Here is a 15,871-nt window from a genome sequence, read left to right on the forward strand (position 1 = left end):
AAAAGCACCTGGCTCCTGGCTTCGGATCAGCACAGTGCGCCAGCCGCGGCGGCCATTGGAGGGTGAACCAACGGCAAAAGGAAGACCTTTCTCCCTGTCTCTCTCTCTCACTGTCCGTTCTGCCTGTCAAAAATAAAAAAAAATAAAATAAAAAAAAAGAAGGGAGGGATAATTCTCCTTTCCTCCCTCTTCCTTCTTAAAAAAAATATTGAAATCACGCTGGACGTTTCCTACTGAGCTCCAAAGAATTTAGGACTATTTAAATGGCATGCTTCCATTTTACCCTGGCCACAATTAGCAGTGAAAAGCTTAGTGATATACTAATAACAAGCATCTTATCTGAGGGTGAGTTTAGATGTCATGGCAGTGACATGCTGAGATTTAATTCACAAGATACGGAAATTTTATGTACTCTCACAGTTGTAAAGACTGTAGAACTAGATGCTTAGAAATGAGAACCCTGGCTAGTCAACCTGGTTACTACCTATATTAAGATGGTATTACCAGGGCCAGCGCTGTGGTACAGCAGGTTAAACCATGGCCTGCAGTGCCAACATCCCATATGGGTTCCTGTTTGAGTCCTGGCTGCTCCACTTCCGATCCAGCTCCCTGCTAATGGCCTAGGAAAACAGTGGAGGATGGCCGAAGTGCTTGGGCCCCTGCACCCTCATGGGAGACCTGAAAGAAACTCTTGGCTCCTGGCTTCAGATCGGCCCAGCTCTAGCCATTGTGGACATTTCGGGAGTGAACCAGTGGCTGAAAGATATCTCTATCTCTTTCTCTGTCTCTCTCTCTCTGTCTCTGTTTCTCTCTGTAACTCTGCCTTTCAAATAAATAAATAAATCTTTAAAAAGAAAAAGAGGTAGTATTGCCTTGCTTATATGATTTTTTTTCTATCTGTAGCTAAATATTCAGCGCACACAGAAAAAAGCTTTTGTTGACTTCCACGAAGGGGAAATCAAGTTTATCCCCACTTACAAGTATGACTCAAAAACAGACCGATGGGATTCCAGGTAAAAAGTACTGAGAACCTTCTTGTAGAATAGATTAAGGCTTGACCTTATTTCTGTGCTTCTGTACTGGTAAAGAGTAGGAAATGTTTAGGTCATGCCATAGCAGTGACAAAGCTCTAATGGTCCGATGCTGCTGCAGAAGAGTTTTCAATTCATGTGTACTCAAAGATGAGCTTATCTTAGGAAAGCATTACTTACGTGTCAGGGCTGTTGGCATTTTATGGACTGTCTTCAGTGCCTATTGCCGATTTCTCACCTCCCCAGGCTTGCCTAGATGTTTGCTTTCCTGATCTCAGCCCTATTTCTTACCTATTGCCCTGTTCTGGCTATTTCTTTCCATACTGTTTCTTTGCTGTTTAACTCAAGATACCAGAAGGTGAAACCAAAGAAACCATGAAAGGTTCCTCTAGCACGGTAGTTCTCCATCCTGAGAGCACATTAGAATCTCTTGGGAGAAGAGAGGCTTTGCAAAGTCCTAATGCCTGGACCACAAGTCCACCCCTGCTGGAGACCACTGAAGCCACTCTGCTAGGCCGTTTGATTTCCTGATCCCCTCCATGACAGTGCCCCTGTCAGGAAGTGCTGGGTACCTGTTTCTCCTCTCCCTCCTGTCCATCTCTTTATGTCTTACGGTTTCCTAGCTAGCTGAGCACAGACATTTGAAGGAGTAAGAGTTCCTGGGCATATTTAGCCACTTCAGACTCAGAGCGATGGGGCAGGAGGAGTGCGAACTCTTGTGCTCCAAGGTAGCTGGTCAGTGACTAAAAAGTGGTACTGACAGGTCTCGTACACTTTGCCTTGTTTCTTCTACTCATTTCACAGGAGAGTCAACTGAACAGAAATGTTTGTATCCCTTCCTGGATCAGCTGTACAAGATGCCGCTTATTTCAATAGAGTCACAAATAGATTTTCTCCTTACCCTTGGTATTCTGTGAATCATTAGAGGCTCAGACTCACATACCTACATGTTAGTTCATCTCTATTAGAAGAAGCTAGACTTGTCTATAAAAGTTCAGGTTTTAAGGGAAACATCTCTACTATTATTCCTGTCCAGAGATTAATCCAAGTCCAGGACAACAGGACTGGATTTTTAGACTGGATTCACTAGCTGTCTGTCATGAAATGGCATTGCATTTCAGAGAACATAGGAAGAGCAAATGTTCTGAATATAAACCAAACCTTCTGAGGATATTTTAGGAAGATGCTATTATATTTTCACCTGTGGCAACACTGCTGAAAATATACTTCTAATCTTAGGACAGATCATTCATTCATTAGGTAACTATTCATTGAGCACCTCCTTTGCCCAAAATTCCAGTGGCACACAAGCAGACACAGCCTGCATCACAGAACTTGAAATATTACTGTTGCGGTGATGGTCAGGGAAGGAGAAATACATGGCTCTTTGGGAGCATGTAACAAGAGGGCTTGACCCAGGTCTTAAACTAGCATGGTAGGTGTTCTGCGCTTGTGTGGTCGTTTCTCTTTGTAACCCATTTCTTCATTTACAGTGGGAAATGTCGGGTTCCAGCCTGGTGTGACCGAATTCTTTGGAGAGGAGCAAATGTTAATCAGCTTCATTACCGGAGTCACATGGAACTGCAAACCAGTGACCACAAGCCTGTTAGCTCACTCTTCCATATTGGGGTAAGCACCTGTTTGTTTATTAATTTATTTTTCTGGTAAGCATCTGTTCCTAGAGCATTGTTTAGACTCCAAACAGATAAGTAATTCAGTGAGCCATAAATGTTCAATAACCAAAAATTATCTGCAGCATTAAGAGCTCTGTGCCCCTAGCCCTCTCAAGTGCTTTCCATCTAGCTTTCCACACTCCAGGCTTTTTAGTGACCCAGAAATTTCAGTGCTGTGTGATGGCTGGGTGGGAACCTGAGCCTCCTAAAGTCAGAATGCCTACAGAAAAGTCAGAAGCTAGGTTTTAAAGGATGAGCAGCTTTTCATCAGGAAGGAAGGGAAGCGTCAGGAGAAGCTCCGGGTAGAAGGATGAGGACGGCAAGAGCAGAGGCACAGACTGATCGCACTACCACGGAATCTACACATTGCCTTAAGAGGTGTAGTGTCATCCCTGGTATAGTGAAGTCCTCCTGTCCAGTAGTATAGGGCTTGAGTTTTTCTTTAACTCTATTGCATCCTGGGCTGAATTAATGGCCATTCATTTATTTATTTAAAAGAGTTATGTATTTATTTGAAAGGCAGAGTTGTGGAGACAGAGAGAGTAAATCTTCCACCTGCTGGTTCACTCCTCAAATGATCACAATGGCTGTGGCTGGACCAGGCCAAAGCCAGGAGCCTGGAGCTTCATCCAGGTCTCCCACATGGGTGGCAGGGGCCCAAGCATTTGGGGCCATCTGCTGCTTTCTCAGGCACATTAGCATGAAGCTGGATTGGAAGTGGAGCAGCCAGAACATGAACCGGCATGCATCTGGGATGCTGGCATCGCAGGCAACAGCTTAATCTGCTGTGCCACGATACCAAGTGGCCAGTTATTTGTCTCTATTGTGAACAAAGCATTTTTTCTCCCATTGTATTTTTTTAGCTGTATGGTACACAGGTTTTATCTCGTCATCTTGCTGATTTACGTTCTTATAGCCAGTGCATCTAGGTTATTGCTTGTTGATTTTGCAGACCTGTGGTCATGTAATCTGTCAGAATGTAAATAGTGCAGCGCTCAGTTGGATGGATTTTTATAGTAGATTGCTTTGATTTGCATCCCAGTTCAGCCACTTCCTAACTGTGTAATCATGGACAATTCATATAACATCCCTGTGCCTTAGTTTCCTCCTTGATAAAACATGGATAATAATGGTACCTACTCATGAGGATTGATGAGTTCAGACAAAGAACATAGTAGGGTGAATTTCTGTCTCCTGTCTGTATGTTAGTGTTGGGGGTTTCAGAGATAGGTATTACCAACATATTTTATCCTGATCCTGTTTCAAAAAAATGACTTTGTGACTTCTCCTTTGACAATATAGGTCATAGTCTAAGAGTTGAAATTTTTTTATACATTTATTTTTATTTATTTTTATTTATTTGAAAGGCAGAGTTACAGAGAAAGGGACAAAGAAAGCTCTTCCATCACTGGTTCACTCCCCATTGGCCACAACAGCCAGGGCTAGTCCAGGCCAAAGCCAGGAGCCTAGACCCCTATCTGGGTCTCCCATGTGAGTGGCAGAGCCCCAAGGAATTGGGCCATCTTCTGCTGTTTTCCCCAGGTGCATTAGCAGGAAGATAGACCAGAAGTGGCATCACAGGCAGCAACTTAACCTGCTGTGCCACAACACTGGCTCCAGATTTTAAATTTTATCAAGATAATGATGACTACTTTTGTCCATTTTGAAAATTTTAAAACAGTAATGTTCAATAATATCAAGTGTTCCTCAGATAGCAGCTGATAGCTATGGGCCACGGACTATGTGTGACAATTTGTACACATCTCATTGACTGCCCACAACAGTGCTTTGACTTCAGTATTTCTCATTTAACAGGGGAGCAGATGGAGAACCAATGAGTTTAGTAATTTCTTTGAGAGCATTCCACTAGAAGAGCTGAGAATCAAGTCTTAAGTCTGTTGAACTCCGAACTCTGTGCTTTTTCCACTACTCTGTCTTACTACCTCTGTAGTCCTAAAGTACTTATTGACTGAATGCCAGGGTACTTCAGAAAGTTCATGGAAAATGCAATTAAAAGCTACTGAACATTTTCCATGAACTTTATGAAGACCCCTTGTATACTTTCAGATACTACTTCTTTTTTTTTTTTTTTTTTTTTTTTTGACAGGCAGAGTGGACAGTGAGAGAGAGAGACAGAGAGACAGGTCTTCCTTTGCCGTTGGTTCACCCTCCAATGGCCGCTGCGGCCGGCGCACCGTGCTGATCCGATGGCAGGAGCCAGGTGCTTCTCCTGGTCTCCCATGGGGTGCAGGGCCCAAGCACTTGGGCCATCCTCCACTGCACTCCTGGGCCACAGCAGAGAGCTGGCCTGGAAGAGGGGCAACCGGGACAGAATCCAGCGCCCCGACCGGGACTAGAACCCGGTGTGCTGGCACCGCAAGGTGGAGGATTAGCCTAGTGAGCCGCAGCGCCGGATCCAGATACTACTTCTAACCTACATCTCATTTCTAGTCTGCACCTGGTGGCTGCTCCCTTTCTTTTGTTTGAATTCTCTTAATCCTTTTTAAGAGGCTGTCTTTGCCTCCAACACTAACATTTTTGGTTTTATCAGCCATGCTTAGCTTTTATTTGTTTGTATTTCTTTTCAGAACCTTGGAATATTAATCCTCTATAACACATAACCCAGAGCTCCCAGTGGAATATTTTTTAAGTTTCCAGGCTCCCTGTGTATTTTTGTGTTTCATTCATAAAAGTCTACCTTTCTGGTCGGCGCCGCGGCTCACTAGGCTAATCCTCCACCTTGCGACGCCAGCACACCGGGTTCTAGTCCTGGTCGGGGCGCTGGATTCTGTCCCGGTTGCCCCTCTTCCAGGCCAGCTCTCTGCTGTGGCCCGGGAGTACAGTGGAGGATGGCCCAAGTCCTTGGGCCCTGCACCCCATGGGAGACCAGGAGAAGCACCTGGCTCCTGCCATTGGATCAGTGCAGTGCGCCAGCTGCAGCAGCCATTGGAGGGTGAACCAACGGCAAAGGAAGACCTTTCTCTCTGTCTCTCTCTCTCTCGCTGTCCACTCTGCCTGTAAAAAAAAAAAAAAAAAAGTCTACCTTTCCAGTTTTTAATGATGTTTAAAATTCTACAGCAACTCAAAAGTACTTTTTCCCTAAAAAACAATTAAGTAGAATTACGGATAACCCTGATACTCTTTGATTCCTGTTCTGTCTCCTATCCCACCTTTGCCTAAATCCCCATTCCCCAACCAGGCTGACTGCCTTAGGAGTTTATATCTTTCTAGACCAGTGCTATTCAATAGTGCTTTCTGTGATAATGCACTATTGTCCGGTAGCTATTAGCCACAAGTGGATATCGTGTACTTAAAAGTGGCCTAGTGCCACTGAGAACTAAGCTTTTGATTATATTTAATTTGAAGTAATTTAAATTTACATGTCCCTGTGTGGCTAGAGGCTACTGTATCAGTGCAGTTCTAACCCTTTGCATTTGCTTTTTTGTTTACCTGTAAATAAAATGTTTTGTATGTAGGTGTATCTGTCATAAATGGTTGCATCTTACATATATTGATCCACCATTTCCTTTTTTTTAAAAAATTTTATGGTATATCTTAGAAAGCTATCCTTGTTACTACATAGAGACCTAGTTTATTATACGTTTCCCTGAAGGTGGTGAAATTCTTTGGTATCACACACCCCACACACACACACACACACCCCCCCCCCAGTATTCTTGATGTGCCGTTAAGTGCTGTAATCATGATAACCTACTGAGAAAAGGTTTGACTTTATGGTGTAACCACCCCCATATATTGGACTCTTGGGTATGCTGTGATTAGTGGCTTTAGAAACCACATTACGTTTTGACCACCGTCGGTACTGATGATTGTTAACAAAGGAGCCAAGTGTTTGGTGGCCAACTCATTTCAGAAACTTTATGTCAGCTGGCTGAGATTGAGCTAAGATAAGGTTCTACCCCACACTTGATACTGTCACCTGTTGTGTTGGTTCTCAGACCTTGGTGGACCTAGAATTGCCTAGCAAGCTTTTCCCAAAGGTGTAGGTGAATGGGCTCCAACCTTGGAGGTTAGGATTAGAAGGCCCAAACAGGTATGCTTTTAAGATGTACCCAAGTAGGTTCTCTCACATACCTGGTATTTTAGAAAGGGTCTTCCACTAGTGGTCCAGTGTCACCTTTGGTAATAACTATGGCAGTGCGCCAGTTAGTTGATCTTATATGTCCATGTTCCCAGCTACCCGAAGAATATCCCTTGATTTGGTTGCAGGTTATGAAGATTAAAAAAACCATGCATACAGTACTTTGAAATAAAGAGTTGCAAAATGTTGTAAATAGATAAAATTCATCTTAACCTATCATTATGTATAGTATGGACCCTGCTAATGCTGAAGTGATGGCTTGATCCTCAGTTCTCTAAGAATTATGGTTCAAATATGTTAAAAAAGTCTTCCTGGTCTGAGATAGTCGGCTGAGCTTTGATGTTCTATTTTCTACATCTGCCTTAGAAACTCTATTGTATGTGCGTGAATCATTTTTTTGACATAGATTTTTGTGAAGTTTTTTATTCTAAAAAACTGATATCTGGATAAAGTTAAAAATACTATGTCAGTTATGTTCATTTTGGCATTAGTGTAATATTGACAAAACATAGCTATGTCAGGAAGCTGAAATTGCTGTGTCGGGTGGGAAGTTTTTTGATGCATCGGTCAAGATGCTTTGACTGTGTGATTTTGGTCTAGGACGTTTTGTGTCAACCATTTTTGAAAATGACCATAGGTTCCATTTACTAACATACCTTTGCCATTACCAGTCTGAATCATGGTCTTATGATTCTTAGTGTTGTGCATAGCAGCTAATAGAGTTCCACACTTTAATCATATCTTCTCTCTTCACCACTTTATGATGAATATTATAAACGGTAATGGGTATGTTTTGATGCTGTTGTGTTGTACAGTGCAGGAAATAATTTTTACCACATTCACATTTTCACCGCTACTAATAACTTAACAATTGAGCAAACAAATATTCTTCCCAAGTATTTATTACTGCAAGCCTTCTTAACATAGAGCTTTCAGCTTTTTTTGAAAATCAGCCAATTAACCTTACCTTTACCTTAAAGTGTGTGCTTCTATCATGCTTAGTTTAACTTATGTTTGCCTGAGTAATCTTTTAAAAATTATTAGAGAGACTTGGAGATACAGAAGCAGAGAGAACATAGACTAAAATAAGGATCTGTTTTCTTTCAGGTGAAAGTTGTGGCTGAAGCGAGATATCAGAAGTATTTGAGGACGTTGTTCGCCCTGCAGTTTTATTTTAAATGATTGTAACAGCCAGTTTTAAATTGTTAGATAATCTCAAGAGAAATTATCTGGGAGTGTGTGAGACTGAAAAGCGGGTTCATTTTGTTTCAGGTGAAGGTTGTGGATGAGCGGAGGTATCGGAAAGTCTTTGAAGATATTGTACGCATCATGGACAGGATGGAAAATGATTTCCTTCCTTCCTTAGAACTCAGCAGGCGGGAGGTGAGCAAAAATCCATGGCCACCCTATCTGCTGCCCGTTGTGGCTGGCACAGAAGAAACGATGTTACTCACAAGAGGCCTCACGGCAAAGCGGTTAAGGCCATGTATACGGGAGTGGAACCACCTCTGTTCCCATCCCAGTGCTGCATGACCTTCTCAGAGCCACAGCGTCCTTTCCTGGCTTAAGGGATGGTTCTAAGAGTTCAGACATGCAAAGTTCTTAGAACAGCGCCTGGCATATCGTAAGCCCTCAGATGTTAGCCACTTATATTTAACATTTCAGAGCAACTGGTTCATTCATCCCTCGGAAACCAGGACTTTGTCACAAGATGAATCCCCTGGACCAAAGTTAGGTTACCCTTTTAGGATCCCAGAAGCAATAAGGGTAGCCTAGAGTAGTAGCAAGAGCCACCTAACCCCTCTGCTGGTGTGAATATAACCATGTATGAACATGGATGGTGTGAAATCGGCTCAGTTGCTGAGTGCAGATGGCATTTGCACACCTGGTTATTGATGACCGTGTTCTTTATATTCAGTCTCTATGGAATAATCCAACTGACTTACTTCCCCTACTAGTGATGCATGTTTGTGTCTGTCTGTTATTCCCCAGTTTGTGTTTGAAAATGTGAAGTTTCGGCAACTACAAAAGGAGAAGTTCCAGATCAGCAACAATGGACAGGTTCCCTGCCATTTTTCTTTCATCCCTAAACTTAATGACAGCCAGTACTGCAAGCCATGGCTTCGGGCTGAACCTTTTGAGGGCTACTTGGAGCCAAGTGAGTTTTCCCTTTACCTTGGTCTCTGCACGCAATGTACCATCTCCTCAGTTTAACCTCTTATTTTCTAACCACATGTCTCTGACCTTCACCGTCATTATATTGGTGATACCTTTTTTGTGTGTCCAGTCTTCCCTTTGGTTGCTTGATGACTTTCTAGAGGACATGTGTACTGTTGGTTCTCATACCACTTTGCTTTCCCAGTGGAAGATTCTCTATTACTGTCTGTTGTCTCTTGCATTTCAGATGAGACGGTGGACATTTCTCTTGATGTGTATGTCAGCAAAGACTCTGTGACCATCCTGAACTCAGGGGAAGATAAGATTGAAGATATTCTTGTCCTTCACCTGGATCGAGGCAAAGACTACTTCTTGACTATCAGTGGAAATTACCTCCCAAGTTGCTTTGGTACATCTTTAGAGGCTTTGTGCCGAATGAAAAGACCAATCCGAGAAGTTCCTGTTACCAAACTCATAGACTTGGTGAGAAACATCCTAAGACGTAAACCTCCTCATTGTCTCTGCTTTCTCTCTTGGGTGGGGGACAGGAGGGAGCAGGGAGAATGTTGAGAAATAAAGAATAGTGCTCTATAGTAGCACCTCTTCGATTAGATTAATCCTAAGTGGAAAGAAGAGGCTAATCTGTAGTTGGCGCTTGTCAGGAAAATAACGGATAACACTGAGCTCACCAAATAAGATTAAAGGCTCCCTGTCTCAAAGATATAATGCTAGTTTGTTAAGCTCTTCCTAGTCTCAAGTCACTTGTCACGTGTATATACATGAACATGTGTGTGAGGTTCCTGTAAGTAGGGCAGGCGGTACTATCCTCATTAAGCATATGAGAAAACTGAGGCGCAAGTCTATTCTTGGTCTTTCACCAAAAGAAAATTAGGTGACATGACAGCCATACATTCGTGTTGCCATTAATATTCGGGTTGGTTCTTTATCATCTAGCGGGCAGGCTAGACCAAAAGACAGGTTGCTGGCTCATCTGAGCAATCTGCTCTGTTGCCATGGAATTGTTTTAGCTCTGATTCACACAGCCGATTAAAACACTTGAATCCTGTCCCTGCATGCTCTCCTGGAATTATACTCATTTCCCTCCTGACTGTATTACCTCTGAAGAACCATTTTCTTCAGAAATCTATATCCTGCAATTCTGCTGTTTGTCACGAACTTGGTTTTTCTTCTGCCACCATATTACTGGCTCAAATTTGGCATTTTGCCTTTGAGAATACCTTCTAAATGATGAAATTATTCTCCCCTTTCCCACCTCTTCCCTTCATTGCAAATACCATTTCTTTGTCCCAGCTTTTTATCACAAAAACTGTCCAGTCTGTAGAAGATCTGAAAGAACAGTATACCATGAGCTGCTGCATGCCTGTGTACATATAGACAGAATGGAGGGAGGGGGGCAAAGTGGCATATTATGTTACTTCTCCAGTGATGACAACAGCGTGCATCTCTTAAGAAAAAGGACAAGGTTCTGTATGAGCACAATATACCATTATTGCACTTAAGAAAACAAGCAGTAACCCATAGAATCTTCTGACATCCATTCCATATTCAGATTTCTCCAATTATCCCAAGAATTTCTTTTACAGTGTTTTTTTAAACATTTAAAAAAAAATTATTTGAAAAGCAGTTACAGAGAGAGGAGAGGCAGAGGGACAAAGAGGGATATCTTCCATCTGGTGGTTCACTCTCCAGCTGGCTGCAATAAACAGGGCTGGGCCAGGCTGAAGCCAAGAGCTTCTTCTGGGTCATGGGTGGCAGGGGCCCAAGTAGTTGGGCCATCTTCTACTACTTTCCCAGGCACATTAGCAGGGAGTTGGATCAGAAGAGGAGCAGCTGGACTCGAGCTACTGCACCACGATGCTGACCATATATAGTTTAATTTAAAAAAAAATTTATTTACTTATTTGAAAGTCAGAGTTACAGAGAGAGAGAGAAGGAGAGGCAGAGAGAGAGAGAGAGGTCTTCCATCTGCTGGTTCACTCCCCAATTGGTCAGAGCTGTGCCAATCTGAAGCCAGGAGCCAGGAGCTTCTTCTGAGTCTCCCACATGCATGCTGGGGCCCAAGGACTTGGGCCATCTACCACTGTTTTCCCAGGCCATAGCAGAGAGCTGGATCGGAAGTGGAGCAGCCGGGACTTGAACTGGTGCCCATATGGGATGCCGGCACTGCAGGCGGCAGTTTAACCTGCTATGCCACAGTGCTGGTCCCCACATAGAGCTTTTTAAAAGTCAAAATCCAGTCTTAATTCATGCAGCACATTTGGTGTGGTCTCCCGCAGTCTTTTTGTAGAGTTAGAGCAGTTCTCTGCTTTTTTTGTTTGTTTAATGACGTTGACTTTTTTTTTAAGTCTAGTACAATTGTCAAGTCAAGGATCTACCATTTCCTCAACTTGTCTGATTGTTTCCTCTTGATATTTTGTTTAACTCCTCCCTTTATACCCCACTCCCTCTTATTTCCAGTAAACTGGAACCTGCTTTATTTGTGGTCAAAGTTGGTGGAGGCATACTAATACCCTTTGCCATAATTCTCCCATATTAGTTATGGAAGTGGCTAGAAGGATGCTCAGCCAGCATGACAGTTTTTATTCTATGTGAAATATATTAGCAAGCAATTCTACCTTGTCTATCCATGAAAAAGAAATGGCCGAAGTCATTAGTGGAATTAAGGGGTCTTAGGAACCATTTTCCTTCTTGGAATGCACAGGTGATTTAAGGTTAAAAATAAAACCCTGATTATTTTTTCATTAAAAAATTGCTCCGTTTTTATTAAATTCTATGTGGTTGGCTGGCTGTCATTTCTTCTTTCTTAACCTTTTATTTTGTAGGACTTAGGGTCTACGGTCTGTTAAATTTCAGTGTTCCTAGATTACTATATTTAATTGTTGAAGAAATTATCCATGTTATGTGTGGGGCAGAAAACAAGCAATGCAATGTAAAATAATCAGTATCTGCGGCAGGTATTTGGCTGTGAAGACGTGTTGGGATACCTGCATCCCATATTAGAGTAGTTAGGTTTGAATCTCACCTCTGCTTTCTGTTCCAGCATCCTACTAGGGCAGCAGGGGATGGCTCAAGAACTCGGGTCCCTGCCACCCAAGTGGGAGACCCAGGTAGAGTTCCCAGCTCCTGGCTTTAGCTTGAGCTAAAACCTGGCTGTTGTGGGCATTTGGAAAGTGAACCAGCAGATGGAAGATCTCTCCCTCTCCCTCTCTCTCTTTTCTCCATCCCTCTCTCACTCACTATCTGCCTATGTTTTTCTCTCTTTCTATTTTTCAAATAAAATGAAAATAAATAAATTTTTTTAAAATGTAAAATGCCCTGAAACTGAACTGAACTAACAGTCAGTATCGCATTCTTAATACCTTCCTCCCCACTCTGTTTTTACTTGATATTGCCTTCTGAAATGCTTCCTTAGGTCTAATGTTTGTTCATATTTTTTCTAAGACCCAAGATGATATTTCAAATCCCTCAGACGATGCGATAGTGAAAATTTGGTAAAGCCAGAAATGCGCTCAGTGCATGTGTCATCTCTCCATGTACTGTTTCAGGAAGGTTCTTGTGCCCCTTCCCACTAAATGCAAAATGAAATAACTGCTAAGACCTTTTCATTCCTCCCGCCCTTCTCATTAACAATGATTTTGCCACTCCTAGAAGAGTTGGATTTAGCACAAGTGAGAAGTAGATGACGATCTACTGCTTGTAATCATCTTTATTCTTTCCCAGAATGAAGATAGATTTTTCTGGTTTCTTAACTAACATATTAAATAGCAAATCATCAACATTTATTCATTATATACTGGATATAATAAATTACAGAGTTTATTGGGTTCCTATAATACAGTGGTGGTGAAAGCATACTTGCATGTATAATATGGCTGACTTCTAAATGGTGGTTAGAATCAGAGTTTGGTTAGAGATAATCTAAACATTAACCACCTTTACTGGCTAATGTACACTGTATTTGGTAAATCAATACTTTGGCAAGTGATTTAAATCTAATGTTAGGGAGCTTGTCGTTTGTGCTAACAGATTCCTATGCTGTTTACTCAAGTCCTCATTTGTTATAAAAACTTATTGATTAATCTCTGGAAAAATCAATCTCAAAATCAACCCATTTGGGTTTTTTAAATGACTATTTGATGCATATAACATTAACATAAAATAAATGCAGCACATAAGAATAAAGTAAATTAAGAAGGTGATTGAGGTTAGTCATAAGGGTATTTTCAGCCAAATTCAAGTACTTAAGAAACACATATTAGTCTATTGAGCAAATGGGATCTTCCAGCTGCAAGGGACATCTTGAGTAAATGGTAGGAGGGGAAAGTGAAAAGACGCTGTATGAAAAATTGTGAGATTTCCTTGGGAAGAGTGGAGATTATAAATAAGAGTGTGTGAAGCTGATTAGGCAGGGGCAGGTGACTGATACAGTCATGAATCCAACACATGACCGTATGCTTGAGCCAAAGGGCATCAAAGCAGAAGCCTTTGATGAGTAGCATGAATTTGTAAACTGATGTGTCTCATGTTGCTTATAGAATGGACTCATGGAAAGGAGACCGGGTTTGAATTTGCCTAATCTGATTAAGGGTTTTGATTGGAAATACAGAGATTAAAAAAAAGGTTGATGGATGGGTGGAGAAACTGTTTGGGGACATGACAATCAAAAATCTGAAATAACAGGAATAGCAGCTTTGGTGATTGAATCATCCCCAGTGATGACTCACTGGGTGGTTTGTTTTTTTTTTTTTTAAAGCTTTTTTATATATTTATTTGAAAGGCAGAGACAGAGATCTTCCATCTGCTGGTTCACTTTCCAAATGGCCAGAATGACCAGGGCTGACCAGGCCAAAGCCAGTAGCCAGGACCTTCATCCAATTCTTCCACTAAGGTAGCAGGTGTCCAAGCACCTGGGCCATCTTCCACTGCCCTCCCAGGTACACTAGCAGGGAGCTGGATTAGAAGTGGAGCAGCCAGCACATGAACCAATGTGCATGTCTTCTTTGTTATACTGATCCAACCACCCATCACCCATTAGTTATCCTGTTAGGTGTGTATATAGTGTGTGTGTGTGTGTGTGTGTGTGTGTGTCTCTCTGTCTTTATTTCATATAGACTAATCCTATTTAGAATGCAGTTTCCATTCAGTTTTCTGCTTTTTATTTTAAGTTTCAATCTGCTGCTTTTATATTATTGTAGCTGCATTTACTACTGGGTACATCTTTCTAAGGGTGAATGTTGGGGTGAAGAATGATTTGAATTGTACCTGCCAGGTGCCATTGTGGCCCCACAGGGCAGATCTTAAACTATTTTTCCTTTTTTAATGTGATCAGTGCATAGTCTTTTGCAGAGAGCAGGTGCCTCTACCCCTTAAAATGAGTGAAACTAAATGATTAGTAATAACTTTAGGACCTCGTTAAAAGTAGTCTGTTGGGATATAGCAGCTAAAGTTGCCACCTGAGACGCCAGCATCTCAAATGGATATTGGTTAAAGTCCCAGCTGCTCTACTTCTGATCCAGCTCCCTGCTAATGCACCTGGGAAAGCAGCAGAGAATGGCCCAAGTGCTTGGGCCCCTGCACCCATGTGGGAGACCTGGAGAAATCTCCTGGCTCCTGGCTTTGGCCTGGCCAGGCCCTGGCCATTGCAGCTGTTTGGGGAGTGAACCAGCAGATGGAAGATCTGCCCCTCTCTCTCTCTCTCTCTCTCTCTCTCTCTCTCCTTAGCTCTTACTTTCAAATAAATAAGTATATCATTTAAAAAATAAGAAGGTAGCCTGTTTATTACTGGATGTCAAATAATATTTTCCATTTCCAGAATTGAGAGTAGTGTTTAATTAAGTATAATTTACATCTACTTTATCTATACCTTTACCCAAACAAATGAGCTCCCAGTATAAAGCTCCTGCCCCTCCACAGGTGTTTAATCCATTACTGCACATCTCAAATCCTGTGACTCTTTTAAAGGCTAGTGGCCGGCGCCGCGGCTCACTAGGCTAATCCTCCGCCTTGCGGTGCCCGGCACACTGGGTTCTAGTCCCAATCGGGGCACCGGATTCTGTCCCGGTTGCCCCTCTTCCAGGCCAGCTCTCTGCTGTGGCCCGGGAGTGCAGTGGAGGATGGCCCAAGTGCTTGGGCCCTGCACCCCATGGGAGACCAGGATAAGTACTTGGCTCCTGCCATCGGATCAGTGCGGTGCGCCGGCCACAGCGCGCCAGCCGCAGCGGCCATTGGAGGGTGAACCAACAGCAAAAGGGCAAAAGGAAGACCTTTCTCTCTGTCTCTCTCTCTCACTGTCCACTCTGCCTGTCAAAAAATTTAAAAAAAAATAAAAATAAAAAAAAAAGGCTAGTAACCTTTTATTGAAAGCTTATATTTGTGAATTATAACAATATCAGGCCATGAATTCTGGAACCACTCACCCTAAGTCAGCTGCATACCAGACTCAGGCACCAACCAGGTCTTTCTCCTTTCTGAATCCTCATTCCTCATTGCCCTCTCCCCAAAAAGCATTAGCACAGTGCCTTGTACTGCTGGCTAGACGGTCACCACTCAAAGAAAATGTCTTTGATGACCTGGTTTGACAAGTTATAATACAGAGTCTCTGCCAAGTCTTCCTCATCATACCCCATCTCACGTGTTCATGGGAAGAAAAGTATAAAAGCTGTCAGGCAGATTCTCTGTTTGCTAACACCTACTCCTACATTTTATAAAAGGTTATGCTCTAGAATTGCATTCAAATATGTTTGACACTCAAATTAGTATTAGAAGTATTCAGATAATTTAAATATTGTGTACCATATAAAGCGCTGTTAGTCTGATTATTTCATCTTTGATGTGGTATTTGTCTAGGTAAACCCACAAGAACATGTGTGATTCATAGTATATCTAAC

At 42.3% G+C, this 15,871-nt stretch overlaps 1 protein-coding gene across 9 annotated transcripts in view; it reads left to right on the forward strand.

Moving 5' to 3' along the window:
* The window catches only part of OCRL (OCRL inositol polyphosphate-5-phosphatase), a 53,649-nt gene that overhangs the window by 26,254 nt on the left and 11,524 nt on the right, over positions 1-15,871 (forward strand). For 8 of the 9 annotated variants that reach the window (XM_051827494.3, XM_089324242.1, XM_089324243.1 and 5 more), the window contains 5 exons: positions 904-1,013; positions 2,525-2,660; positions 8,079-8,189; positions 8,799-8,964; positions 9,211-9,446. In XM_051827494.3, coding sequence (XP_051683454.2) covers positions 904-1,013; positions 2,525-2,660; positions 8,079-8,189; positions 8,799-8,964; positions 9,211-9,446 — 759 coding nt within the window. The other variant, XM_089324246.1, reaches the window with a different exon arrangement.

The sequence above is a fragment of the Oryctolagus cuniculus genome, chromosome X, assembly GCF_051225735.1.
Source record: "Oryctolagus cuniculus isolate XC-2025 breed Fujian yellow rabbit chromosome X, ASM5122573v1, whole genome shotgun sequence".
Lineage (NCBI taxonomy): Eukaryota > Metazoa > Chordata > Mammalia > Lagomorpha > Leporidae > Oryctolagus > Oryctolagus cuniculus.